This window comes from Barbus barbus, assembly GCF_936440315.1.
Source record: "Barbus barbus genome assembly, chromosome: 35".
Taxonomy (NCBI): Eukaryota; Metazoa; Chordata; class Actinopteri; order Cypriniformes; family Cyprinidae; genus Barbus; species Barbus barbus.
The window spans coordinates 25,934,615-25,962,574 of NC_136763.1; the positions used below are offsets into that span (position 1 = coordinate 25,934,615).

Below are 27,960 nucleotides of genomic sequence, written 5' to 3' on the forward strand. Positions count from 1 at the left end.
AAGTTGCTCTTGTTAGCTTGCTTGTGTTGCCGTTTCTTTGAGAGGACTCCCAGTGGACACTAAGAAGCCTTTTTTTTCTTTCTTCACCTTCTCTTGTTAGTTGAATGAAATAAATTCCTGGCAGAAAAATCCTCAAGAGGACAATAGTTTACTTGACATTTCTTAAAGAATGTCTGATAGATTGCAGTTTGACATACTGGATTCAAAAACCAATGCAATATGTATGACTATAAAATTTGGCATGAAACCAAACCCACCAATAAGTAGTCTTACCTCTGACCTCACAGCAGTGTGCTGAAGAATAAGACAGGCGCATATTTACTTACTCACATTCTGGGTTTCAAATGGCTATTTTGACCAAAAGCTGTGCCCTATTGGAATTTGAGAAATGTTTCGTTTTATGCAAATTTCAGCTCAGTATCCACAGAATGTTACACCTACATTTTTTTCCCAGTTAAAACTATTTTGTTTTTAGAAAAAAAAAAAATATATATTTAAAGAAAAAAAATAGCAATGCAGTAAGAAAAACATCTATTTCAAGATGTATTCCCTAAAAACAAGACATTATCAGTTCATTCACAATTATTTCTCAAGAAAAAAAAAATGTTTACTGCTGTCATGTACTCTGTCCATTATTTCATTAACCACTACACCAACATGAAGCCATAAAAGTGTTATATATGTTATATCGTGACTACAGTTTGGCCACTTTAATAGCCTGACAATCCATTAGGGGCCAGCTATTGCTGTTATTTTGGGATGCTCTTGTGGGTGTATAACAAGTAACGATTAAACAAAGGCTTGACTAAATTGAGCTGGGTGGCTATAGCTGATGTTTGTACAACAGCATCATGTTAGAAAATGACTGTGCTACAGTCAATGTGAACAAATGCAATTTTACCATATGGTCAGATTTTCTTGGGATTCTCTGCAGACACTCTGTGAATCGACAGAGGTTTGATGATTTGTTGTGAACGCATAGCAACATTTTTTGTATTGTGAACAAACCGTCCATAACTGCAGTAAATCTACACAGAAGCATCTCATATTCTTTAGTGAATGACTGTCTTCTTTAGTTGAACCTTATTTGACCTATTGTAGGCAGATAAGGAGACAGGTGTTCTTGGTTGATAATACGGTTGAAAAATTGGAGCTGTGGTGGGCCAATGTCTGCTGGTGTGAATTGGAACTCAAGATGAGTTGTTTTACTCATGTTCTAGGTCCCATAGAGTACAAGTGAGAAATGAATCCACATTTGCATTGATTTTACATTATTGTGAGAGTCTCCCCTCAGTGAATTTAGCTGATGTTCCCCACTGGAACACATGAATGGTGTATGAGCTGGTCAATCTAAAATGACAAATGACATGCTATGGGAAGTTGTGGTCTAATGGTTAGAGAGTCGGACTTGTAATCTGAAGGTTGCGGGTTCGAGTCTCTGGCCGGCAGGAATTGTAGGTGGGGGGAGTGAATGTCCAGCGCTCTCTCCACCCTCAATACCACGACTGAGGTGCCCTTGAGCAAGGCACCGAACCCCCAACTGCTCCCCGGGCGCTGCAGCATAAAATGGCTGCCCACTGCTCCGGGTGTGTGTTCACGGTGTGTGTGTGTTCACTGCTGTGTGTGTGCACGTTGGATGGGTTAAATGCAGAGCACGAATTCCGAGTATGGGTCACCATACTTGGCTGAATGTCACTTCACTTCACTTCACTTCACTATTCATCTATAATGTGGTTAAACTTAGCTTGATCACGTGTGTGATTTACACAAGCAACACCTGTTATCAGAGTGTGCGTTAGACTTTAAGATTGTCCGTCATTTTGACGGAGAGGGTCGTAAAACTTCTGTCATAATCTATTATTAACCATCATTTTAATTTTCAGATTTTAATTATAATAACACATTTAATTGCTTTTATTTTTGTTCACCTTTTCATTTTTAATACTGAACCTACAGGACGAGCATATAGGCTTATCTATTTCTTTATTTATGAAGAGAACAGATGAACAGAGACTGTGCGTCACTTTTCATGTTCAACAGAACACAACAATGTGACAGCGTAGGCCACTAAAAACAACAAAATATGCTAGGGATGGGTAAAACAAAAAAATATTATATTTTTTAGCTACAGACGGTTTATTTAACGTAGTAATATGTTTAAAGCTATGCATGTGCACTTTGTGATATCATGAAATGTTTGTAGCACTCAACACTTCATCTTTGTCCAATATCTGCGCTGTTTCTTTCCAGATGTTAAGAGCAATACAAAAATCTCTTTTAAAATTTAGTCACTTGAATATCTGAACCCTCTCAAAGAAGCATTCTCAGTACAGGTGTCTGCTGCATCTCCAGCAGTTTGTTGTTCCTTTTCTTTTTCGAACTGTGAAACAATAAGCCGGATCAATGATGGAACCTTGTGAACTGCTTAATTAGTGCAAGAACATACAAGTTTCTTGGAGCTGAGTGCACAGAGTACATGTGGTTGGAAAAATATGTATGGTGTATAAAGTACCTAAAAGCCATTCTTAAGTAAAAGTACAGTTATCTTACCAGAAAATGACTTTGGTTGAAGTTGAAGTCACCGTTTAGAATATTACTTGAGGAAAAGTCTTAAAGTATGTGATATTTATTGTACTTCAGTACGAAAAGTATTTTTTAATCTTAAAACTACTTAAGTATTGACAGTAAAAGTAAATGCAAAATGCAAAAGAAGCAAATAAATATATATATAAAATGTTCATACACAGCTTGAGCAGCAAGATTGTGTTCAGTTTTGACTCTTTTTTTCCATTTTGTATTTTTGGGTAAGAATACGAAGCACTTCATCCGGTAGTGTCTTTCATTCCAACATAAGAAAACATTTCTGGAATCTGCATCTGAAATAGCATTTAGATGTATTTACACAGTTTAGTGCATCTCAGAGGGGATTTGGATGCATTTAATTAAACTGTATTCACAGATGCATAAATAGGCCTAATATTTTGTTTTTAACATAAAACGCTGAATACTGATATTTGAAATAATTTAAGACATAACAAAAAAAAAATAGTCGACATGTGAAATTAAAACTGCCAGTAGGTGGCAGCAAGTGACTGTTAATGAGTGAGTCATTGAGATTCAAAAGCATTTGAAAAAAAGTCAATGAGTGAATCACTGAATCATTTTTATCAACCAATTCGTTCAAAAAGCTGATTCATTGAATAAGTAAACACCATTGCTCAGAAACGCAAAACAGTGCTGTGATCTTTGTTTGGAACTATTTTCTTTGGCAAAATTTAGCAAAAACCTAGCAACATTATGTCTAAAATGCAAGTCACTTATTGCTTTACTGAACTTGTATACAATGGTTATTAAATGTGTTATCATGCTGATATCTGCAGAAAAACGGTACTCTTTGTGTGATATAGATTGTTAACTACAGTGGTGTGAAAAAGTGTTGGCCCCCCTTCCTGATTTTTATTTTTTTGTATGTTCGTCACTTTAATGTTTCAGATCATCAAACAAATTTAAATATTAATCAAAGATAACACAAGTAAACACAACATGCAGTTTTTAAATGAAGGGTTTTTTTATGAAGGGAAAATAGAGTCCAAACCCACATGGCCCTGTGTGAAAAAGTGTTAAATTTTTTTAATTTTTAGTTTTTTAATTTTTCAGAAGGTTTCAAATCTTAGTTTTACTTTTGCATCTCTAGTAAATGTATCTTGATTTAAGGATGTTAAGGATATTTGTATTGGAAAATAGTAATACTGAGATAATTATTATTAATATTATTTATTTTTTGCAATGCATGCAACATTTATTGCCATGGCTTTATCAATTTAAAACTTTCTGTTCTGATCTTGGCTGATCTGATCTTTTTAACCTGTTAACCTTCACTGCCATTTGTGGCCTCGCAGGTGAAAATAACCTACCTAAATTAAAATGGTAACAGTTTGTGACAAAGTGTGCTTACACAAACAAATTAGGTATCTTTGGAAAGAAGAGACTCTGGGCTTTACTATCTATCATCCAGAGTTGATAATGCTCAAAAAGATAAAAAGTTATAGGCACTGACGTGCCTTGAAAAATATTTTTCCACACTGAATGTTTTTTTATTTCATATACAAATACATGAAATAAGTCCTGGAGCAATCCAGAAAAGTAATGGATCGAAAGCCACATGTCTCATGAGTTCATATTTCAAATTTGAAGAAGATACCATGAAAAATGAGATTCCTGCAATATTTTTTCTGAAACTATTTATAGTGCCCCCCACCCCCCTGTTTGAGGAAAAATAACCACCAAATGGATTGCAGAATTATACAAGCTATTTTAGTCATTATACATGTTCCTGCATAGTTTTTCAATTATAAAATAATAGACAGATTTATTTGAGCACTAAAAAATACAAAAATAATTGAGTAATAAAAAGGAAAAAAAAAAATAGAAAAAAATGCTTTGTATATAGTATGTATACTGAAGTATTCTTCGTTATTCGTTATTACAATGATAAATATCACTGCCAGACGTGAAGTGATATTGCCAGACATGGTCATAGAGTCAGTAAACACACGCTGATGTGCTTCCATTCAGATGATGATCATACAGATGGGCCATATAATCAATAATAGCTGATCAATGAATCACAATGATAGCCGTCATAGAGTCGCTAATAAACACGCTGATGTGCGTCCATACATATTATAATCATGCAGACACGGCCACATTCCCCACACAATACACACACACACATATAAAAAATGTAGAAGAAAAAAAAAACAGTTTTTTTATGGATAAAGCAGATCGCTAAGTTACGCCCCGCTCAGATGACAGCGTGCGTGTCACAGCGTGCATCATGGCTGACTGGAGGGAGCGCCAAATTCAAATAATCTATATTCCGCTTTTCTGAGACTTTTTTTTCCGTAGACGGTCTCATTATGTTTGTAAAACCGTATGCTGTAACATCGTTTTGTTTTTTTACCACCAAGACGCTGTTTTTGAGCGTAATTTATTCCATAACGGACGCGAACAATAACTCTCTGAAGAAATGAAACGTAAACAAAGGAATATTCATCCTTATTACAGCGTTATTGTTTCGCTGGACCAAAAGTGCTCGCTGGGATGTTGTTCTGTGGAGCCTTACCTCTCTAACTAAACTGGGATTTCAGCAGTGGACGCGTTTGTGGCTCGTTATTACAATGATAAAGGTACGTACTGCTTTTTTACTCTGCGTGTTTGGATGTGTACTGCTTACACAAATGTAGCAAATTTGTGCCACTAATTCCTTATAAACTTTCCATCGAAAAACAGCGATCTGTCGTCGATGCTTGAGGCTTAGACCCTCAGAATGATATATAGTTTGACAAGATTAACTTTGTCCCGTTTCATTTATTCTATTAAAAAACAATGACACATGCAAACAAAGAGCGTTCAGTGCGAGGTCGCTCTGGAGAACGCTAACAGGTTAAGGACCTTTTTAAGACCTACGGAAACCCTACAATGTACCATAGATGTTTTTCAAATACGATCAGTTTTACCAGGGATGACCTGCTGAACATTCGTCAGAACACGCCCCTCGACAGAACAGCAACCCTCCTCTCCCCCACACCTACAATTCAAATCAGCGAAGAAGATGTGTGCCAGGTCTTCAGAAAGAACAAAAGAAGGAAAACACACAGTCACCAGCCTGTCTGAAGTCCTGTGCTGACCAGCTGGCCCCCATCTTCACACAGATCTTCAATAGATCACTGGAGCTGTGTGAAGTCCCCTCATGCTTAAAACGCTCCACCATCATCCCCATCCCAAAGAAACCCAAAATTACTGGACTTAATGACTACAGACCTGTGGCTCTAACGTCTGTAGCCATGAAATCATTTGAAAGACTGGTTTTGGCTTATCTGAAGGACGTCACTGGTCCCTTACTGGACCCCCTGCAGTTTGACTACAGAGCAAACAGGTCTGTGGATGATGCAGTCAATATGGGACTGCACTTCATCCTGAAGCAGCTGGACAGACCAAGGATTTATGTGAAGATCTTGTTTGTGGAATTCAGCTCCGCTTTTAACACCTTCATCACGGAAACCCTTCAGAATAAATTAACTCAGCTCTCCATCCCCACCTCTGTCTGTCAGTGGATCACCAACTTCCTGACAGACAGACAGCAGTTAATAAAGCTTGGTAAATTCACATCCAGCACTCGTTCCAACAGCACTGGAGCTCCTCAGTGTTGCGTACACTCCCCCCGGCTCTTCTCCCTCTACACCAACGACTGCACCTCTAAAGACCCCTCTGTCAAGCTCCTGAAGTTTGCAGACGACACCACACTGATCGGTCTCATCCAGGACGGTGATGAGTCTGCTTACAGACAGGAGGTTAAGGAGCTGGCTGTCTGGTGCAGTCTTAACAACCTGGAGCTTAACACACTCAAAACTGTGGAGATGATGAATGAATGAATGAATGAATGATGCATTTATATAGCGCTTTTATTGTGTATTGCCGTACACCCAAAGCGCTTTACAATCATGTGGGGGTCTCTCCTCTACCACCACCAGTGTGCAGCATCCACTTGGATGATGTGACGGCAGCCACAGTACAACAGCGCCAGTACACTCACCACACACCAACTACAGGTGGAGAGGAGAGAGTGATAGAGCCAATCAAGTGGATGGGGATTACTAGGAGGCCATGATTGATAAGGGCCAGTGGAGGGAATTTGGCCAGGACACCGGGGTTACACCCCTACTCTTTACGAGAAGTGTCATGGGATTTTTAGTGACCACAGAGAGTCAGGACCTCGGTTTAGCGTCTCATCCGAAAGAAGATGATCATGGACTTAAGGAGAAACCTCCCTGCTCTCCCTCCACTCACCATCATGAACAGCACTGTGACTGCAGTGGAGTCATTCAGATTCCTGGGCACCACCCTCTCTCAGGACCTGAAGTGGGACATTCACATAGACTCCATTTTCAGAAAGTCCCAGCAGAGGTTATACTTTCTTCACCAGCTGAGGAAGTTCAACCTGCCACAGGAGCTGCTGAAACAGTTCTACTCCGCCATCATTGAATACATCCTCTGCACTTCAATAACTGTCTGGTTCAGCTCAGCTACCAAATCTGACCTCAGAAGACTACGGAAGGTAGTCCGGACTGCTGAGCGAATCATTGGTACAACCCTCCCCACTCTCCAAGAACTGTACTTATCCAGAGTGAGCAAAAGGGCTGGTCAAGTCACCTTTATTTACAGTATATAGCGCTTTTAACAATACAGATTGTGTCAAAGCACTTAACAGTATCAAATTGGAGGATAGAGTGTCAGTAATGTATAATAATAAGATTAAACATTCAATTTTCAGTTAAAGGCATTTTATTATTGAATTCAGAGATGTCATTGTCTAGCTCAGTTTAGTTTAAATAGTATCTGTGAAATCAAATTGACGATAATCGCTAGAAATTAAATGTCCCCAACTGAGCAAGCCAGAGGCGACAGCGGCAAGGAACCAAAACTCCCTCTGTGACAGGCTGGTAAAATCACTCTGGACCCCTCACATCCAGCACACTCCCTCTTTGAACTGTTACTGTCTGGTCGACGCTATAGAGCTCTGAGCACCAGAACGACCAGACACAGAAACAGTTTCTTCCCTCAGGCAATCCATCGCATGAACACTCAACAATAAACGTGGAACACACAACTATAATACATCATCCATTCACCAGACTCACTTATTTTATTTTTATTTTCTCATTTCTAATTTGCACATACTTGACCTGTACATACATACATAGTTGTCTATATTACATATTGTGTTTTTGCTGCTTTGTTCATTGAATATTTGGATATTTATATATTATTCTTTTATTATCTGTGTCCTGTCCTGTTGCTGTCTTTCTGTTGCACTGTGGAGCTTCTGTCACTACAACAAATTCCTTGTATGTGTAAACATACTTGGCCAATAAAGCTCATTCTGATTCATTCATTCATTCTGATTAAAGACAGTGTTTCAGACTGTGGTGTTGACTCACTATTTTCCGTCCCAAAAAAAGTCAGAAAGGTGGCGAGGTAACTTCCCTGGAGTGCTATCTCATATTGGAGGTAGTTACTGAGCGTTAAACTAAGATTGATATGTTCTGTAAGTATGCACTGTAACTTTTGGTAACAAATGTATTGCTTGTTTCCTTGGATGAGAATGATCTCTGTTTAAACTATTATAGCTATCAGCTATAGCTTTGTCACGCTGTGCGGATAAAATGTGCCAATGAGCCAAAGTCAGCATTAAAATGCAGCAATTCATCCTAAAGGGACACATCAAGCTATTACCTGTTGCAAAAATGTAGCTGAGTTCTGCCGGGCTCCATGAAAAATATGGAATGTCCCATGGAGAGTTTCTGCAGTCAGACTTCAGTCTGGTCATATGAAACAACTTGACAGCCATGTCTACACAAAAATGCTTAATTGTGTTACTTAATACATGTTATAGAAGTTTTGTGTTTTTGGTGGTAGATTTATGTGGATCAGCCTTCCTCATGGTAGTCTCTCTTAAAAAGCTAAGAAATGGTTCGTTCTCTGTCAGCTGAGTGTAAGAAATGTCTAAGTACTGAACTAAAATCAGCATGCAGCCAACAATAAGGACATTTTAATTAAAGAAATAATTAATTTATTGCATATTATGAATGAGATCTTTTCAAAGGTTGTGTGTAAAACACTGAGATATTTCTCTTATTATCCAAATGTCTGTTCAAATTATTTTGCAATTAAAAAACTATTATAATGATTTTTTTTTTTTTTTTTTAGATCAGTGAAGCCTGGCGCAAGCCTTTTCATTTATTGAACTCTTATTTATGAAAAATACTGTTATTTTTTTAAAACAACCGCGAAATATTCCTAGATGAGAACTGCGATACACCTGTTTTTGACGTACGCCATCATGCACCATCAAAGGAAATTACCTCTTATTTCTCAGGGTGTACTGAGGGCATATTCCAAGACAGCAAACAATTCTTGCCTGGCCCCCCTTGTGGAAGGATAAGACGTACCTTTGCAAAGTAATGAGAGAATGTAATCTAGCCAGAGGACAGGAGGCATTCATTTTTTATTTGAGCCACATGCAAGTTTCAAATTAGCTCCGCAGAATAATCTAAATATTTCTGATGTTTGTTGCTCACAGTTGAGCTCAATAAGAGCACACAACAAGACAACTCATGGGTATAAAAACAAGTCATAAAAATGTTTTAATTTATTAATATTAAACAGAGAATCTGTACAGGATTTTTACATACATAATGACCTGTGTGTCGGCCATGAAAAGTAAGAACAGGTACAATCCGTTTCCTTTGCCATATGTGCTTTTTTTCACTGCTGAAAAAAAATAAAAATAAAATCATAATGTTCTGATTAAATTAAGGATATTTTATCCTTTAATGATTTGAAATGGGAAGGAAATTTGGTTATTTTTTGTTGTATTATTAAAATATTGGGTTAGTGGAATAAATAGATACTTTATTGCATACAGTATACTCTTTATCACAACTATTCATCCAAGTAGGATGTGTATTAATGTGGCATTTAAAATGGACACCTTTTGGTTAGTTGTGAAATACAATATTTATTTTATGCTTGAGGAAAGCTAGGAATTTTCCTATTGTCTGCTTCTTTAATTATTCATGCTCTTGAGGAAACATAATAGTCATGTATCAAACTATGAAAGGTTGTATTAAATATGAACATATATATATTTTTAAATGAGCCAATGTTGTAATGTAGAGTTTGCTGTACGGCACTTTTTTCCTTTAAACACATTACATGATAGTGACTGGTCTGAACAGTTTCAAATATTCAAAGTCCTGTATGTGATGCTTATTTAACTCCACCGTGCACATCTGATTTGGAAGTCAGATAATAGCGGCAAGTCGACACAGTCCATTATTTATACCCTCACAGATATCTCACCGGAATGTGACTCACATGGTCACACTGAGAGTGGTAGTCAATGCATGGCTACTTCAGAGAGATGTGTTAGCTTAGGTTCTGTTACGTAAAGCTTTCACGTTGACAGCGCAAGTACTTCCCGACTCTCTCTGCTCTTTAATTCACCCTCTCAGTAATGGAATTCCAACAGCCTTCCTTTTGGATAGACATGAACCTTTTCTCTGAGGTGATTCTCCAGTCCAACGGATGAGTGAATATCAGTTTAGCTGTGCTCCGATGGACAGTCATGTTGACCTCCCCCTGATGAAGGAGAACAAACATAGTGTTACTTTAAAATCTATTCATGAAAACAGTTACATTGCATGTGCCTACATTTTCTACCTAATGGCTGCTGTTAATGTTATTTACATAAAGACAAATTTTACTATATTACTACTACAGTGTATATTTACGGTCCACATATCCCATTCAGATAAGGCACTTTGTATTTTACAATCCAGGCTCATTGGAAAAACCTGCCTGTGGTGATATTACTGCATAATGACTGGCAAATGCAATGCTGTACCAGGTGCGCTAAAGAGCAAGTTTACTATGTCTGAAAAGCCAAACATATGCAGATTGTTATGTGATGCAAACATGAATTTACATGTAGTATTTTACAAATCATGTGCTATGTTGAAAGTGTTTTGAGATCATGACATAGTATTGGGCAAGAAACCACATACAATTTGTGTAAAAAATGAAATATCAGTCCCGCAAGTGGAATCTCTATTATATGAATTATTTGTCTATACACGTTTTTTGAGTTTTGCAAAAATGTAGGTAGAAGCACATTTTCCAATAAGTCTATGTTGGTATTTTAGTGGTCTGAGGTTTTATTGTTACCTTCGACTGCAGAAAGTGTTACACTCTTGGTCGCTGTGTAAAGCACACATGCAGCGCTGACCTCCAAGTCGGCCCTCGGCAGAACGCCGTACCCGCTGGGAGCCTCTATAACTCGACAAGCCGTATGGGACAGTGCGCCTGCCAATACAAAAAGTTTAAGATCTTTGAGTTACAGAGAACACTACTGCAGCACTGGCAAACGGTTAAAGTGAGAAATGCTTTCAGTTCTTTGATGTACTAAAGGACTTAAACCAGCAAGTCTTTTTTTTAAAGGCAAGTTCAAATTCACCCTCTAAATTATATTGTATATCATGTCTCCATTCACCTTAAAGTGTCAGAAGCTGGAAATTTAAACCAGAAGGTTTTAATGTGTGTTAAGAGTCTTTGTACAGTGTTTCAACACCCTGTTCAGTTTGATCTTTCTTTTGCACTCACAGAGCCGGTTTCATACACAATCTGCCAAGAGGTCTGAAATGTGACACTGAACCATGCATAATGCGGAGGTCAGAAAACGTATGAATGTGCTGGGAATCCCAACCCCACTGCACAAATACCTAGAAGCATAGAAGCATCAACGCATCAATTTGAGAGAACTGAACTTGTCTTGATAGCAGTTAGAATTATTAAATTAGCCAAAATATTTAAACACACACATGAGCAAAGGATTTGAGAATGAAGGCTGCTTCAATTCTGCTGAAATCTCCAGAACTTTCATACAAATTCTGTTAATGGGCAACAAAGTTTAGTTAAAAAAGGTAGCTCGTTAGTAAGTAAATCAATCAATCAATCAATCAATCAAAATATTTGACAGCAAGAATAAAAAATACAATAAAACACATAAAGTTGGCGTTTTATTAAAAATACATCTCAGCTCAAAAGCGTGGACACAAAGACTTCATTCACAACAGGCATAGTTTGCTTTTGTTTAACCTTGATTACATATTTCACTTCAACTCATTGCAGGCCACCCAGTAGTTCATTAGGCTTTGTGTTTTTCTGGTAGCACCTCAAAAAAGTACTCTTATTTATACTGTATTGAAACTAATAAAGCAGACTCTCAGGCTCAGTAAATCTGAACAGCTGTACTCAGGGAGTCATAGGCCTCATCTGCTAAGAGTTACTCCTGCAAACATTCTGTCATGCAAGCATCTCTTTGATCTCAGCCCATTCTCTTTAGCCAGTCTTATATGCTAGACAAGTGCCTAGACAAGTGGCAGATAATATTAATTACTCTCTGTGCAAAGAATTACTGTAGCCAAGTTGACCTTTCAAGACTTATGATTAATATACAATAGCTGCAGTTCTTCTTTACAAACATGACTTAAGACAAATTCTCTTCATTAAAAGTTAACATATTTCATATATAAAAATGTTCCCCCACACAATAAAATGGCAAGTTTAACATATAGCTCTATTATTTTACTAAGACGGAGCCTGAAGCAGTAGCTGAAACATTTCCTGCAACAACTCTTAATAAAGATAAGTTGCTCTAATCACAAGCAATAAATTGTTATAATGAACATTTTGGATAAGATTGATGCATTGACTTGTTTAAACTACACAAGGAGTTTGCAATCTTATCTGTGATAAAGAAGGAAGCAGGCCAGAAATAATTTAGTTTTGACAGAAAGGAGAATGTCCACGTGTCTCTGGTGACACTGCCAAATGCATTAGTTCACGTTTGTTTCTAAGACAACAATTACATGCAGTTAAATGTTAACTGTTTTTAATTTTAGCGACCAAATCTTCATTATTTTATTCTTCCATTTTTCTTTTAAGTAGACAGGGGTTTGTTTATTTCATCATTTTTACAGTGGGATGAAGCTTCACGTGCATCTTTACCATTGTATCTGCACAATAGCAAGTATTCTTAAACACTTGATTGCGTGTATATTTTTACTACATTGCACTTAAATATGTTAAATGGATTTTCATTGAACATATTTGCTTAGTAATATTCATTATTATGGTCCAGAAACCCTTGCCACATTAAGTTGTATTAATTACAAATGTTTTGGTGTCTTCATGTCCTAATTGTGTTTTAATAAAGAATATTCATAAATATCTTGTCACATGTATTCATATTGGTTTGCACTCTGCAAATAATAACCTTTCACGGGTTTCAGCTGTTGATTATTATTTCATGGGCAAGTCATCCAGCCTTATAGTCAATACCACGAGTTTCGTTTTTATTTGGCGTACTATTTATACGCACATTCATGGGATCTGGTAGTATACACTTACTCTGGTGTGTTGATCCAGATGATGTCCAGGTGACAGTAGTAAACACACTCTTTGTCTGTGTACGAGTAACAGGTACATCTCTTGGCTCGCCTCCGAGGTTTCAGAATCTGGCAGAAATAACACGCTCCGGGTTTTAATCCAGAATCACCAAACTGCTTCGGAGTCGCACTTGATACTTGGGTTAAATCCTTCGCGTTGTTTTTCATGAGCGCATCTTGACGAAACGAGGACAATCCTGCATGCGAAAATGTTTTAATTAGAACAAGTGGCATTTCTATACATTAAAACAATCTCATGTAGCAACGGGACTAAAAGGACGCTATAAACGCTTCGATTAATCGTTTTACACATTTGAAAGAGGAGGTAAACAATATTCTTTACGCTGTCTTTAAACATAATTTTAAATTATATGCAGAGAGTGGTTTTAGTCCAATAATTGTACAAGTTTTCTGAAATGCGGTGCAATGCAATCTAAACTCACCGTTCGCCATTGCGACTGTTAGTCCAATAAAAAGCAAAATTCCCAAATGTATTAATAATGACCTGGCCATCACAGTTATTCCAGATAGTCTCCGTGAACAAAGTCAGTTTAAAACCCAGGATTGACCAGAAGTGCTGAGTGATCCAACTGCAGTGAAAAGTAACATTTTCTTCGTCACTGGCTTATTCCCACATGAACGCGCTTCTGTAGTGTTTGTGGGTTGACAGAAGAGTGGAGCGCGACGGAACAGCATCCTCAGTTGCGCTCTTGGAGGCTTTATAGTGAGCACCTATCAGCCTGCGAGACACCACCCGCTGGAACACCGCACTAATGTGTTGTCTCAGCTGAATCAGTTATCATATTAAATCACGCATGCACGCACGCGGTAGAATATTTTAATGCCAATAGCACTTTATCAAATAAGATCGGTTATTACGTGCTCCAGTATATTACAATTCTGGTAGTTACAGAGGTCTGACATTAATTCAGAAAAATCCTTCTTTCTTTCAACATTTTATTCTCATTACAACGTTTTTTCCTACCTCAAGAGACATACATTTACCAGCAGTTCAATTAATCAAAGGACCACACTGGAGCTTCCAGTGCTTAAAATGCAGCTGTAGACAAGAGCTGTCAGTAAAATGACTCAACTAGGCATCAGAGTGGTTCATGTCCAGCGGGGGCAAATATGTTTATTAAAAACAAACAAAAGAATTGTGACAGTAAATTGTATCCAGTGCATGTTTTGGCCTCAACACTGCTCTTTTAATGCATTTCTTGACTGACAGACAATATTCTGACTTTTAATGTTCCAAACATAATTGCAGACATAAACATTTTTTTCAGAAATGATTTTACATCTCACATCATTTTACAATTTACCTGAAATTTTAGAATATGTTAGTATAATGTTAGCAAATAAAATAACTGATAGTATGTATCAAAATGACCTATAAATGGCATCACAAATATTTACAAAGAGCTAGATGATATATTGTGTGAACTGAAACTGCAATGCCAGATTAATTGATTTAATCTTCAACGTACCTTCCAATATTATAAACAGTGTGGGGTCTGAACAAAGCAATTTGTCCAGACATCTCATCTTACTTTTTATTTTTAAAAGGGTGCCGTCCATCCCTGACATCCGGTAACAATCAGATTCTGAAATCTTGATTTTTTTTTTTTTTGTTTACTGTGTGTTGGCCAAGTCTCATTTTATACATTTTACTTCAAAAATGTAAAAAAAAATAAATAAATTCAAACAAATAATGCAAACAATTAATGATGAAAAATAGTGCTAAGACTATTATATCAGTAAGTACTAATAGTGCTAGACTATAAGATAAATATTATTCTAATCTTCTTTATCCTTTTTATAACATGTAAAACTAGTTCAAATATAAAGAATTTACAGTGGAGTCGAAAAGTCTGAGACCACAAAGAAAATATGAACAATTATATTTTGTGATTTTGAGAAATGTTATGGTATAAAATGAATAATGAATATTTAAAATGATGTTCTAAGTCACACATTAACTGAAAGTAAAAAAAAAAAAAAAAAAAAAGTACAGAGTTTTCTTGCTTACTTCTGGAGTCACACTGGAGAACACAATCACCTGGTTTTGTTCATGTCAGCTCTTGTTTATTCTGCTGTCATTAAGCAAAATGGTAACATTCCTTAGACTATGACATCATGACAGTTTTCACTCTACTTTAATTATTAAAATGTATCTGCTAATTGAATAATTAAAGAATGGTTCGGTAATTAAGAATGGAAATGTTTAAACTCTGGCTCTCTATCTATATTTCAACGAGAATGCCCCCCCCCCCCCCCCCCCCCTTCTTTCTGCTTCCATTACCCCTTTTCCACCAAAGCAGTTCCAGGTGCTAGTTCAGAGCCAGTGCTATAGCCGGTTCTTAGTTGGTTCGACTGGCGAAGCCCTTTAAGAACCGGTTGCTTTTCCACAGGCTAGAGAGCCAATACAGAGCCAGGTCTTACGTCACAATACGTTTCATGTTTCGGTTCACTAGCGTGGCACAACAGGCTTGTTCGAGGCGCATCAGCACCACGCAGATCAATCGATCGATAGTCACACAACACACTAAAGCACCGCGAGAGCGATCCAAAAGCATAAAGAGCCGTCTGCTTAACAGCCGCTCCCGCAGCACCCCAATATGCCTCACACCGACCGGTCCGCGCAGCACCGATCTATCCCGGACAAGCCTAAACAAACTATCAGCAATGGGGGATGTTGCGTTGCTATTGATGTTTATGGCTTTGCGAACCTACATCGGCATCCAAAACACGGCGAATCAAACGTGTTAGCGTTTAGCTGCTATTTCAAATATGGTGGTCCAAGTTTCTGTTCGTCTTGTTGGTCACGGTAACCCTGCCCCCAGCCCCTGACGCAAGCGGTTCTTCCTTCTAGCCCAGCAATGTTGTGGTGCTACTTACGAACCGCTTTTCCTGGTTCAGAGCTGGTGCTTTGGATGTCGAAAAACAAAGAACCGGTTTGAAACTAGGCTCTGGCTCCGAACCAGCACTGGAACTGCCTTGGTGGAAAGGGGTACATGTTAACCCAATCTAGTCTCATGGCATTTACGTACCTGGTGCACTTTTTAGCGAGACATGAAATACGTACCAGTAACTACATATTACTGCAGTTTCAGTTTCCTAAAGTAAAAACACTAGAGGCAGTACAACTCCTAAAAGACACCTTTTACTCCTTTTCACACAAATTTACAGAGTTTTGATTAATAAAGCGTATTTTTCGCACAATTACTTTAGAAATATCATGTTACGATTTCAAAACAATATTAATATGCTGGGAGATTTGAAAACTGATGCTTTTGAATGTTAGCATTGCACATATCCAGCTTCGTATCTATGGGTTTTCATAGACGGAAAGTTTGTTCGGTAGCTCACGGAGTACAGAGCCGTAATTAGAAGGCGAGGAGCTTCGGTTTGAATCCTGTGTAACTACGGTTCGACAAAACAGTCGAACATTAAAGTGAAGTTGAAATGGCACGGTTGCATCAACAAATACGTTTTTATACCAGTTTTGCATTTGTTAACACTATCGGGTAGGTTTAGGGTTGGGTTTTGGTTTGGTTGGCATATTTCCAACACGATAGAGCATTAACTTTTAGGGACAGACATATTTGAATTCTGAACTGCCACAGTACGTACCTGTAGCAACATAATAAAAACAAAGCAATACGTACCTATATCAACATAATAAAAACAAAGCAATACGTACCTATATCAGCATAATAAAAACAAAGCAATACGTACCTATATCAACATAATAAAAACACAGCAATACGTACCTATATCAACATAATAAAAACAAAGCAATACGTACCTATATCAACATAATAAAAACAAAGCAATACGTACCTATATCAACATAATAAAAACACAGCAATACGTACCTATATCAACATAATAAAAACACAGCAATACGTACCTATATCAACATAATAAAAACAAAGCAATACGTACCTATATCAACATAATAAAAACAAAGCAATACGTACCTATATCAACATAATAAAAACACAGCAATACGTACCTATATCAACATAATAAAAACACAGCAATACGTACCTATATCAACATAATAAAAACAAAGCAATACGTACCTATATCAACATAATAAAAACACAGCAATACGTACCTATATCAACATATTAAAAACTTGCCAGGGTTCACGCATTTAACCTGCGTTTTAGCACCACTCAGTGGACATTTCCACTGGGGAAGTCGTGGCCTAATGGTTAGAGAGTACTTGTAATCCAAAGGTTGCGGGTTCGAGTCTCCGGCCGGCAGGAATTGTAGGTGGGGGGAGTGAATGTCCAGCGCTCTATCCACCCTCAATACCACGACTGAGGTGCCCTTGAGCAAGGCACCGAACCCCCAACTGCTCCCCGGGCGCTGCAGCATAAAATGGCTGCCCACTGCTCCGGGTGTATGTTCACGGTGTGTGTGTGTTCACTGCTGTGTGTGTGCACGTTGGATGGGTTAAATGCAGAGCACGAATTCCGAGTATGGGTCACCATACTTGGCTGAATGTCACTTCACTTCACATTTCTCTTTGAAACTGGGCGAAATGTGCAGTAAGGTACATAAAACGGTGTCGCACAGAAAGTGCACAGAGGTACGCATTTTTATGAGACCAGGTTGCAACCGTTAACCATAATACACATAAATAAAGTCAGTTGAAAATAGAGGTACATCAGAGGTCACCTTGCACATGTCATGGGAATATAGAACATGGGATTAAAATCCTCATTCCACATAGATCCCACAGGGAAATTAATCATGAAAAAAACAGTCATGTTGGGGCCCTGGTGCCTACCGTTATGAGGCATATGCAGTATAAAAGCTTACACAAAAGAGAGTTAAGAATGTAAAAAGAGTTTTTTAATATCAAGTCATTCAAGTGGTTTACTGTTTGATGGTGGTTTAGATTGTAGTTCAGTATAGTTTTAACTGAGAATCTTTTTGCAAGGTTTTAATCAATGGCTGCTTGTGTGGCCAGTTCAGTTTCATTTATTTACATTCCCACTGAATTTAACTTACATTACACCCATAATTGACCATGAAGTGATTGAATCCTGGTTTCAGGTGCCAGTGATAACACATCTTGATATTTGGGCTTTGCATCACTTAGCAGATGATAACTAATACGGACATCTCAGCCTGATGACGATCTGTTGAGCAGGGATTCTGTAGAAATCACAGCAGGCACCAAGACATAGCAATAGTCTTCAGACATTGAGATACATATTCATATGTGTTTATTACAAGCTGTTTGTGAAATTACCCCCCAGTGCCAAACCTGAATGGACACCCAGAGCTTACCCAATGTGCAGGTAATATCTTAATATCAAACAACACAAGAAACCCCTTATATATGATTGTAAGGGTGTTATGAAAATAATTTGCAGTGTAATGAAAATGAATGAGGACGGGGCTGTCCAACTCAATAAAAAAAATAAAAAAAATAAATGAATCATAGATGTGATTATATTTCAAGTCGTCTGATGATTTACATTAACGTTTATGATGCTTTTATTGTGGTTGTTGTTGTTGCCATCACATACAGTAAGAGTTCAGCAGGCCTCTTCGTTATATGGAAGAGGTATTCACCTAAAAGTTCACCTTTTATGCTCTATGACAGAAATAACCTAATACAGATTTTGGAAGTCTCTGTATCAACAGTAGGCCACTGAAAAAAGGCTAAAATGGCAAGAAGCTAAAGATTTACACTTATTTGTAAAATGATTTGCACTCGCATGTTTTAGATTGTTGATGATGTTCGGTGAGACACACACACAAACAAAATTAATTTGAAATCTACAAGATAACACCACAACTTAATAAACTTTATCATTACTTGCAGTAAGACAGCGGATATTTTACTCCTTAGAAAGTGATAACAAAGCATCATCATCACCAACATGATACCTCCACAGAGACCATTAGCTGTCATCTGTCTGCACACACACTTACGACTCCATTAAGAGCCACTGACTCTCACCACACATGCACTCCTCATGAGAACTGCTCAAGAAACACGTTTGACAGTGAAATGATGTTTTATTAACAAGGTTCGGGTGGAGCGTGTCAGTATGCGTAAGTTCTGAAATTTCTCATGCTCATTCTTGGTGCGCAAGCTCGTACGAGCACGACCACAGCAACCAGAGAGTTGCCGCAGCAACCACAGACGGCTCATCGAGATTCACCAGCATAATGTTTACAGAGGTAAGAAAAGTTACAGTACTGTAAGGTTATTTTAGTAAAATATATTTGATGCTTGAAAAATGACACAGTGGTAAAGCTAACTTCAGAGACATTACTGTTTGATAGTTTATGAAGCATTTTTGAACAAATTACACCATAAAGTACTAACATTTCACATCATCTCGACTGACGGTGTTTTATGTGGTTTTATTTTATTTGTTTTTTATTTTTCGTTGTTTTTACTACATGAATAAGTCAATAAGTGCTCCTAGATTTAGTTGGCAAAAATGGATTTTTCCTATTTCGTTGCGCTGGGGCTTTTTTTATATTTGTTGTGTTTGCCCATAATATCCGTGGGACTGTATGCCACGTGAGGACACAGTACTCCAGAGATATGTTACTGCAGCTAAACCTTGTTAGTTTGGCTCAGGAAATGGACTTTATATCGGAGTTACCGAATTTTATTCTGAGAGATTCTCATGGACCGAGGAGTGTGGAAATGAAGAGGAGGAAGAGGGGTAAACGAGGTGGCGTTAGATTACGCCTGAGGAAGCAGCGGCTCACCCGGGTCCCTCTGCCCTCGGTTATTATGGGAAACATTCAGTCCCTGAGGAAAAAAGTGGATGAACTTCAGGGAAATGTTCGTTACCAGCAGGATTTTAGGAACTGCTGTATTATGGCATTTACTGAAACATGGCTTACTGAGTGTGACCGGGACACTGATTTATCCATTGATGGATTTGGAGCTCCTTTTCGTCTGGATCGGCTGGCAGAAAACCCAAGGAGGCGGGGTATGTTTATGTCAACAAACGATACTGTACGTCTGTGACTGTAAGAGAGCGTGTTTGTACGACAGATATGGAACTTTTAGCGGTTTCACTGCGGCCTTTTTACCTACCCCGTGAGTTTCCTCAACTTTTTATAACAACTGTGTACATTCATCCAAAGGCGGATTCTGACTCTGCCTCCAGTATTATTTTTGATGTAGTACAGAGATTGCAGTCGATCTCACCAGATGCACCTAACTTTGTTCTTGGCGATTTTAACCATGTTTCTCTCAAACAGACACTTAAAACTTTTCATCAATATGTCTCCTGTCCAACCAAACGGGGTAAGACTTTAGATCTCTGTTATGGGTCAGTGAAGGATGCTTATAAATCTCTCCCGCTTCCTCCATTGGGCTCTGCTGACCATAATTGCATTCATTTACTGCCCATATACAAGACTGTTTTAAAGAGAGAGAAAGCAAAGATCAAGGACATAAGGATATGGTCTGAAGAATCTGTGTCCTGTTTGCAGGAATGTTACAGTTGTACTGATTGGGACATTTTTAAACAGTCCTGTGGTAATGATTTGGATTCACTGGTGGATGTAACATGTTCATATATTGCTTTTTGCAGAGACATGATAATTCCCAGTAAGCGTGTTAAAATATATTCTAATAACAAACCCTGGGTTACTAAATCTGTGAAGTCCTGCTTGCAAAGGAAAACACTTGCCTTTAAACAGGGAGCAGCTTCTGATTTGTCAAGATGGCTGCAAATAATTTTGGTTCGGCCTGGGCGAGTATGAAAAGTATAGCATGCCTTAATAATTCAAACAGCAGTACTCATGTTATGTTGGATGGTTTTAATTCTGATTTTGAATTTGCAAATGTTTTAAATAGTTTTTATTGTCGTTTTGATTATTTTGATTTTAGCAAAGAAATTCAGGAAATGAGTCTTAATCTTGTGGATAATCAGCATTTTAAAATTGATCTTCAGGATGTTGAAAAGGCTTTTAAGTCAGTAAAGGTGAACAAAAGCCCTGGACCTGACAATATTTGTGGTCGACTACTTAAATCATGTGCAAAAGATTTAAGTCTCGTATTTCATGATATTTATAATAAGTCACTACAGACACAACATGTACCCAATCTCTGGAAAGATGCAGTGGTTGTTCCAGTTCCAAAATGTAGTCAGCCAAAAATTATTAATGACTTTAGGCCGGTCGCTTTGACCTCAGTTTTAATGAAGATTTTTGAGAAATTGGTCAGGTCTGAGATCTTGAGGCAGACTGAACATGCTTTGGATTCCATGCAATTTGCATATAGGCCTCATAGAGGAGTGGAAGATGCTACAGTCACATTGCTTAACTTGCTTTTTAGACATTTGGATGGGAATGGGACACATGCTAGACTTTTATTCATAGATTTTTCTTCGGCTTTTAACACAATTCAACCCCACATTTTAACCAGAAGACTTTTAGAACAGTTTGAGTTAAGTAATAACCTGGTAGGTTGGATTCTTGACTTTCTAACAAATAGGACACAGAGAGTGAGTGTAAATGGTACTTTATCTGACCGGAAAAGCTCCTCTACTGGGTCACCTCAAGGGTGTGTCTTGTCACCATTATTATTTATTCTTTATACAAATATGTGTCAGAGCAGCTATGACAATAGAACCATCATAAAATATGCAGATGATTCGGTTATTGTTAGTCTGCTTCAGGAGGATGAGATCAGCCACGGTCCGGTTGTCGATGACTTTGTTCAATGGTGTGAGAAATCTTACCTTCAGCTTAATATATCAAAGACTAAAGATATGCTTATTGATTTTAGAAGGAAGACTCGCATGAACAAAGCTACTTTAATTAAAGGCCAGACTATTGAGTACGTTAAATCTTATAAATACCTTGGTACTATTATTGACGATAAATTGAATTTCGAAGCTAATTGTGCAGCCGTGTGTAAAAAAGGTCACCAGCGCTTGTATTGTTTGAGGAAATTATCACAATTTCATATTGACCGAACGTTAATGATCATATTTTATCATGCATTTATTGAATCAGTTTTGTCTTTTTCTTTGGTCGTATGGTTTGGTCAAACATCTTTAAAAGCAAGAAATTCTCTAAACCAGATAGTTAAATGGTCGAGTCGTTTGGTGGGTGAGTCACAGTTGGATCCAACTTCGTTGTATACCAGACAGTTGCAACGAATGGCTACTTCTATTTTAAATGATGAATCCCACCCTTTGCACAGTGAGTTTCAGCTTCTTCCTTCTGGACGGAGGTTTTTAATTCCGAGGTGTAAAACAAAGCGACATAAAAATAGCTTTGTTCCTGCTGTTTTAACTGTGTTAAATAAGCTGTAGGATGGGGGAGTTTGGGTGTATTTATATTACTTATTATGTTTTATTATGTCTTATTATGTTATGTTATGTGATTTGTGTCATGGATGGTTGTCATTGTCATTTACTGCAAGACATATTTACCTGGGGGTATGAATAAAGTAACCTAACCTAACCTAACCTATCTAGAGTTTCTTTTATGTGTTACCACCATGCTATTAACCAGCTTACCATTTTCCATCGGTCAGTTACCTTACAGGGTGGCAGCACACAGACTCATGTCTCCCCTCATGTGTACACTACTCAATCCTCAATCCTACACTTAATCCTGTATGTATGCACACCTCAGGAGAAGATCAGATGGTTCAGAGGCGCTCTTTGTAAAGGGCTATAGTTACGAAGTTTGTGTCATGCCTTGCCTTACTAGCCAATAAATACATTTAGCAAAAAAGCCAACATATATAACAACCCAACCAGTAATTCTTTGGCCATTTTAATACTTCTATGGAGTAACAATCTTAATGCACTCGTGCTCTGAATAAAGATAATTCATAAAAGACAGTAACTTTTGAAACGGTCCTGTGGCTGGCTACCTAGCATCCACATTTGGCTAGCATGCTATTGTAACTGGTGTAAAAAATGCATTGATTTAATCTGATTGGTTTTTTCTTTTATATTTTATTATTATTATTTTTTTATTGTTTATATTATGTTGTAATTCTATTGTTTTGTAATAGGAGTGAGTTAATGATCTTCACAAAACTTTGTTCCTGTTAATATTCACGAGTTATAAGTATTAATGTATCCAAACTTTTCTTTGGATGTTTGGTTTCGGGAGGGAGCTTCATTAGTGGAACACTTCCTGAGTTTGCCCCTTGCGTGCGTGCGTGCGATATCGTCAGTCTATGGCTGTGTCCAAATTCAGGGTCTGCATCCTTCGGAGTACTCATTTGAAGGATGTTACGTCACAGCGCCGCGACGAAGGCTGTCCAAATTCGTAGGATCCTTCAAATGCGGCCCACAAATACGTCCTCCTTTTCCTCGAATTGGAAGGATGGGTGTGGTGGATCCTTTCCCGTCCTACCTATCCCATAATTCTTTTCGGCAGAGCGTAATGGCGGACGAAGCGAGCGGTAGCGGAGTGGGAGAGGAGTTTCTCTGACAAAACAAGCTAAAGTTTATGCTTCGGCTCAATGAATTTGTAGTAGAAATTAGTAGAATACTTAAAAACAAATAAAAATAGGCTATAATGGCTTACCTGGATGTGACTGTCTTGTAGTCTGATATAAAAAACTCTCCGACAACGAGCAAAGAAAGTATTTAATTTATTTAATTGCTTTATTTCTTCCAAAAGAATTAAAATGAGGAGAATAACTCTTTGTTTGTCCATTTTCCCGCTTCTTGCTTGGCGCTGTCACGGTTGCTAGGCGACAGGATACGAGCAACGGGTAAGGGAGGGAACTGAAAGAAGGGTAGGCTGTCCAAATTCACAAACACCGACTTCCGGGTTTTGCGGACGTCGGAGGATCCCTCCTCCTTCAACCGGGTAGGAAGGATCCTAAGGAGGATGCAGACCCTGAATTTGGACACAGCCTATGAAGCTGAGGAGCGCATGGGTTGATCGCTTCTCTCCGTGAATACCTCTGGTATGAAAATTTAATAACTTTTCATTCGCATTTTATGCAAATAATCATGGCGCTAACTAGTTAGCATTTTGTGCTAGTGTGTGACCATGAGTGAGAGAAGCCGATGCACTATCGATCCACTGATGATCTCTCTTCATTTCTCTCAGGTATGTTATTAAAAAAAGTTCTGTTTCATAAAGGAAAGAGGTCCAGTAGCGGTTAATGAAAATATTACACGTAGAGTGTGATTTAATAATCCGTGATGTATGTGGTGCCGCCTGCACATGTTAAGGTGTTAATTATATTCAATGTTTCATTTGATTTTTGGTACATAATGTGAAGAAATATGGATTTATATCTACAAATTGTTTTATAATTTATTATTTCCCTTATCGTGTTATGTTACAAAGTATAAATATTCAAACTATTGCATATGTTAATAATGTAGCATACCAAAATATATATACATCGTAATGTATTATAAGGAAGACAAGACATGCATGTAATGTATTTAGAATTGTTGTAATTTTTTATTTAAATATATTGTATCTTTTTGTTTATTGATTGTGCAATCATTAGAGTTAGAGAGATATATGTGAAGCTGACGAGCGCATGGGTTGATCGCTTCTCTCCGTGAATACCTCTGTGTGTGACCAGAGTGAGAGAAGCCGATGCACTATCGATCCACTGATGATATCTCTTCATTTCTCTCAGATTAAAAGTCACTGGATCTCATTGCTGAGTGGTTGTGTGGTTATTGTGCGACGAGTGACGGGTCCAGACATGCTACACTATCGTTAGCATTACACTACAAAAACAATAAAATAATATATTGCAAATGGCCTGTAACTATGTCTTACCTTTGCAGTAAAAAGAAAGCCAGCTCTGGGTCTGTTTTTATACCCAGCGCTCACTCTCTCTTTTGGCCGCACTAGATAAGGCTTTTTTTTTTTTTTCATTTAAATTTAAATTTACGAGGAGTTTCCGTGGGTGTCTGGATTGTGCTGGAGGCTGGTTGCTTCTTTCCGTCCGCAGAGTTTTCAAATTCAAATTTTTTTGAGTCCATTTGAAACCCTACCGCTAATGATTGCCGCTACTTACTAATGGCTGCCGTATGGATGGCGTAGACGAGAACGCGCATGAGGTCACATTTTGACACAAATGAGCCTACAGGCTGATAGAGGCAACCGTGGTGGACAGTCTTGGTGTCATTCTTCCTATTACATTATGGTTGGCTCATAAATGGACAAATGAAAACTCTATCTTAAAGATTTAAGTAAAAACCTACACATAGCCCCTTTAAGCCTGAGGCAAACGCTGATTAATTCTTACGCAACATCCTCGTGGAGAGTAAACAAAGTGGATTTACACGATCTATTCTTCACCCGGCCAATAGATCGAGAAAAGCTACGAACCCGCCTCGCTCGACACCACCGTCGTCTGGCCACCGGCGTCGTTCTCACCGCAACAAAGCCTCACTCGCTTCCCGCTTCGGCTCAGCCTTCACTGCGGCTCTCCCGGCCGCAGCGCCGTATGCAGCCGGGCCTCTAGCTTCTGTTTTCAGATGCTAGCACGAGGCAGCCTCCGCTAGCGGTGCAACCACCAGTGTTGCCAAATAATTCTCAGGTAAAATCGCTAAAGGCAGGTAATTTGTTGATCAAAGTTGTTAAAGGACGTCGCGACACCATTGGATGTTAATGTCACTATGTAACCATAACACAAGTGCTCAGGATACACACTGGAATTACTCGAACTTAAAAAAAATTTCACCAGCATTTTTGTGTATAATTAATTTACACATTGCATTTCAATAAATGGACATAAGATGGATAAGATTAATTTCGTTTTATAGTTAAAACCAACAGTGGAAGAGGAAAATTTCACTGTGGAAAAACAGTAAATGATTAATAATCATAGGTACAAACCAAAAAATTAAGGCAACAAGCGCAAACTGCAACTTAATTCATATGTGAAGTGTGTACTGCTAAGCACCTCTTCCAAAGTGTGTAACGTTACCAGCCGATGTGCCACTTGGCAGGCTAGCTGTTAAAATATTTTTCTTCCATGTGTGATTTAAAAAAAAAAAAGCCTTTTATTACTTTGCCAGATAATTTAAATCACCACATTTGTTGCTAGTTGCTTGAAAAACAAGTTACTAGGGTAGTGCAACAAAATGGCTAAATCGGCAACACTGCAGGCTACCTGGACATTCCAGCATGTCCACCTAAAAGTCTCAAACCATTTTTCCATGGCCTATAGCTACAGCAGCAGAAGCAAGCACGAGGCTGCCTCCGCTTGCAACACAGGCCCACACATCTTTCTTTTACTACCTTTTTCTCTTTTGCTTCCATCAGTTTCCCACCTCAAGCCCCAGAGGCCGATATTACGTGTGAGGCTGCCTCTGATGGAAATTTAGGCCCCTGCTCCTCTACCTCTCAGCTCTCTACTTCATTTAAAGTCACAATATCCTCTTTTACAGCAACATCACTGCCCATCCCACCAAATGCTGTTGCCTTGGAGCCACCGCTAGTGGCTTACAACATCCGAGCACGGATCCTGGCAGGTGCGGGCATAGATCCCTCATCCAAGGCCATCACTAACGAGCAATTGGGTAACGGATGCATTGCAGGCCACAATAGGCCGTAATAATCGTTTTGAATAAAGTATCAAAAGTAAGTAACTTAATAATGTATCAAACAATATAACATGCATACGCATTACATCAAAGCCTACAGAGGACTCAAATGGCGATCTAATCCTCATTTGGCTAAACAACTCTTAATTCAAATGTCCACTTAATCTTTAATATTTGGCCATTTCTTTATCATAGAAATGCTGCAACAATCGTAAATCATTGAACTTGGACATGTGACGGGTCTCCGGTACTCCCTACTATGGCCGGCCAGTGGGTGGGGCCAGAGGACTCGTCAAGTGAATGATCTCCACCTGTTCGTCCTGTGATAAATGTTGGGGCTCCTTATTAGTTATATTTTGTTTGGTCGGATGCTTTGATATCATGGTCCGACTGAAACATTGTTTCTGTTGATTTTATGTTTTATGTGTTTCTTTTATTTATGTTAATAAACCTTTTTCGTTGAAACCCAACCAACTTGACTTTGTCCTCCGCTAATTTGTCACGGCTTGAGCCTGTCGTGACAGACATCAAAAGTTTTTCATTACGTTCAGCCGTTTCACCATTATAATCTGTTCAGCTTTTCCCCTATAGGCGGTGCAATTAAATGAGGGTTCATGATCAGCCCTTTCAATGACCGCCTTCTCAGTATTAGCCCATTGGAGTGGCTACTAGGAAAATTTCCGGGGTAAGAAATACCTACTAATCGATCTATCAGCTCTGCATAACTCCCCGTTTCAAGCATAAACACCTTGATTTCTTCTCAACGAATTCTCTCACAATAGGTAGACATTGACCAGGCAATCCATTTGATAAAATCATGGGTCTCAGCACCTGGCTGTCAAAAGTCGTCTACCGGTAATGCTTACCCGCTCGTGTCGTGAGTATTGCTCTCCCGTCAGAAAGCCGCAAGAACCTCCCGGCCAGACAACCCCTACCTTTTCCATCCCACGGTCGGCGAGGCTTACCCGTCCGACGCAGCGAGTATTGACCTCCAATCGGACGTCGGCGATAGCCTCCCGACCACACCGCATTCCTGACCGACACCGTGAGTCTTGATCTCCCGTCGAACGAGACAAGAGCCTTCAGAATACGTTTCTCTTTCAACTACCGATGACGTTTACCCGCTCGCGCCGCGAGTATCGAACCACCGCCGAATGCCAAGTCAGCCATGCGATCAAGCAATCTTGGCTTTTAATCTGCCACCGGCGAGGCTTAAAAATCCCATGCAGCGAGTATTGATCTCCCATCGGATGCTGCGAGAGCCTCCCGGCCAGACAACCTTACCTTTTCCATCCTACGGCCGGCGAGGCTTACCCATCCAATGCTGT

General features: G+C 38.6%; 1 protein-coding gene across 1 annotated transcript; it reads right to left on the reverse strand.

Annotated features, from left to right (window-relative positions):
- Nucleotides 1–9,048: 9,048 nt before the first annotated feature.
- On the reverse strand, nucleotides 9,049–13,834 carry LOC306854698 (endothelin-3-like). The gene is made up of 4 exons (XM_079392904.1): nucleotides 13,514–13,834; nucleotides 13,033–13,267; nucleotides 10,789–10,926; nucleotides 9,049–10,203 (listed from the first exon to the last, which is right to left on the reverse strand). The coding sequence occupies exons 1-4, from the start codon at nucleotides 13,581–13,583 to the stop codon at nucleotides 10,188–10,190; spliced, it is 459 nt and encodes a 152-aa protein (XP_079249030.1). The 5' UTR covers nucleotides 13,584–13,834; the 3' UTR covers nucleotides 9,049–10,187.
- Nucleotides 13,835–27,960: the final 14,126 nt, after the last annotated feature.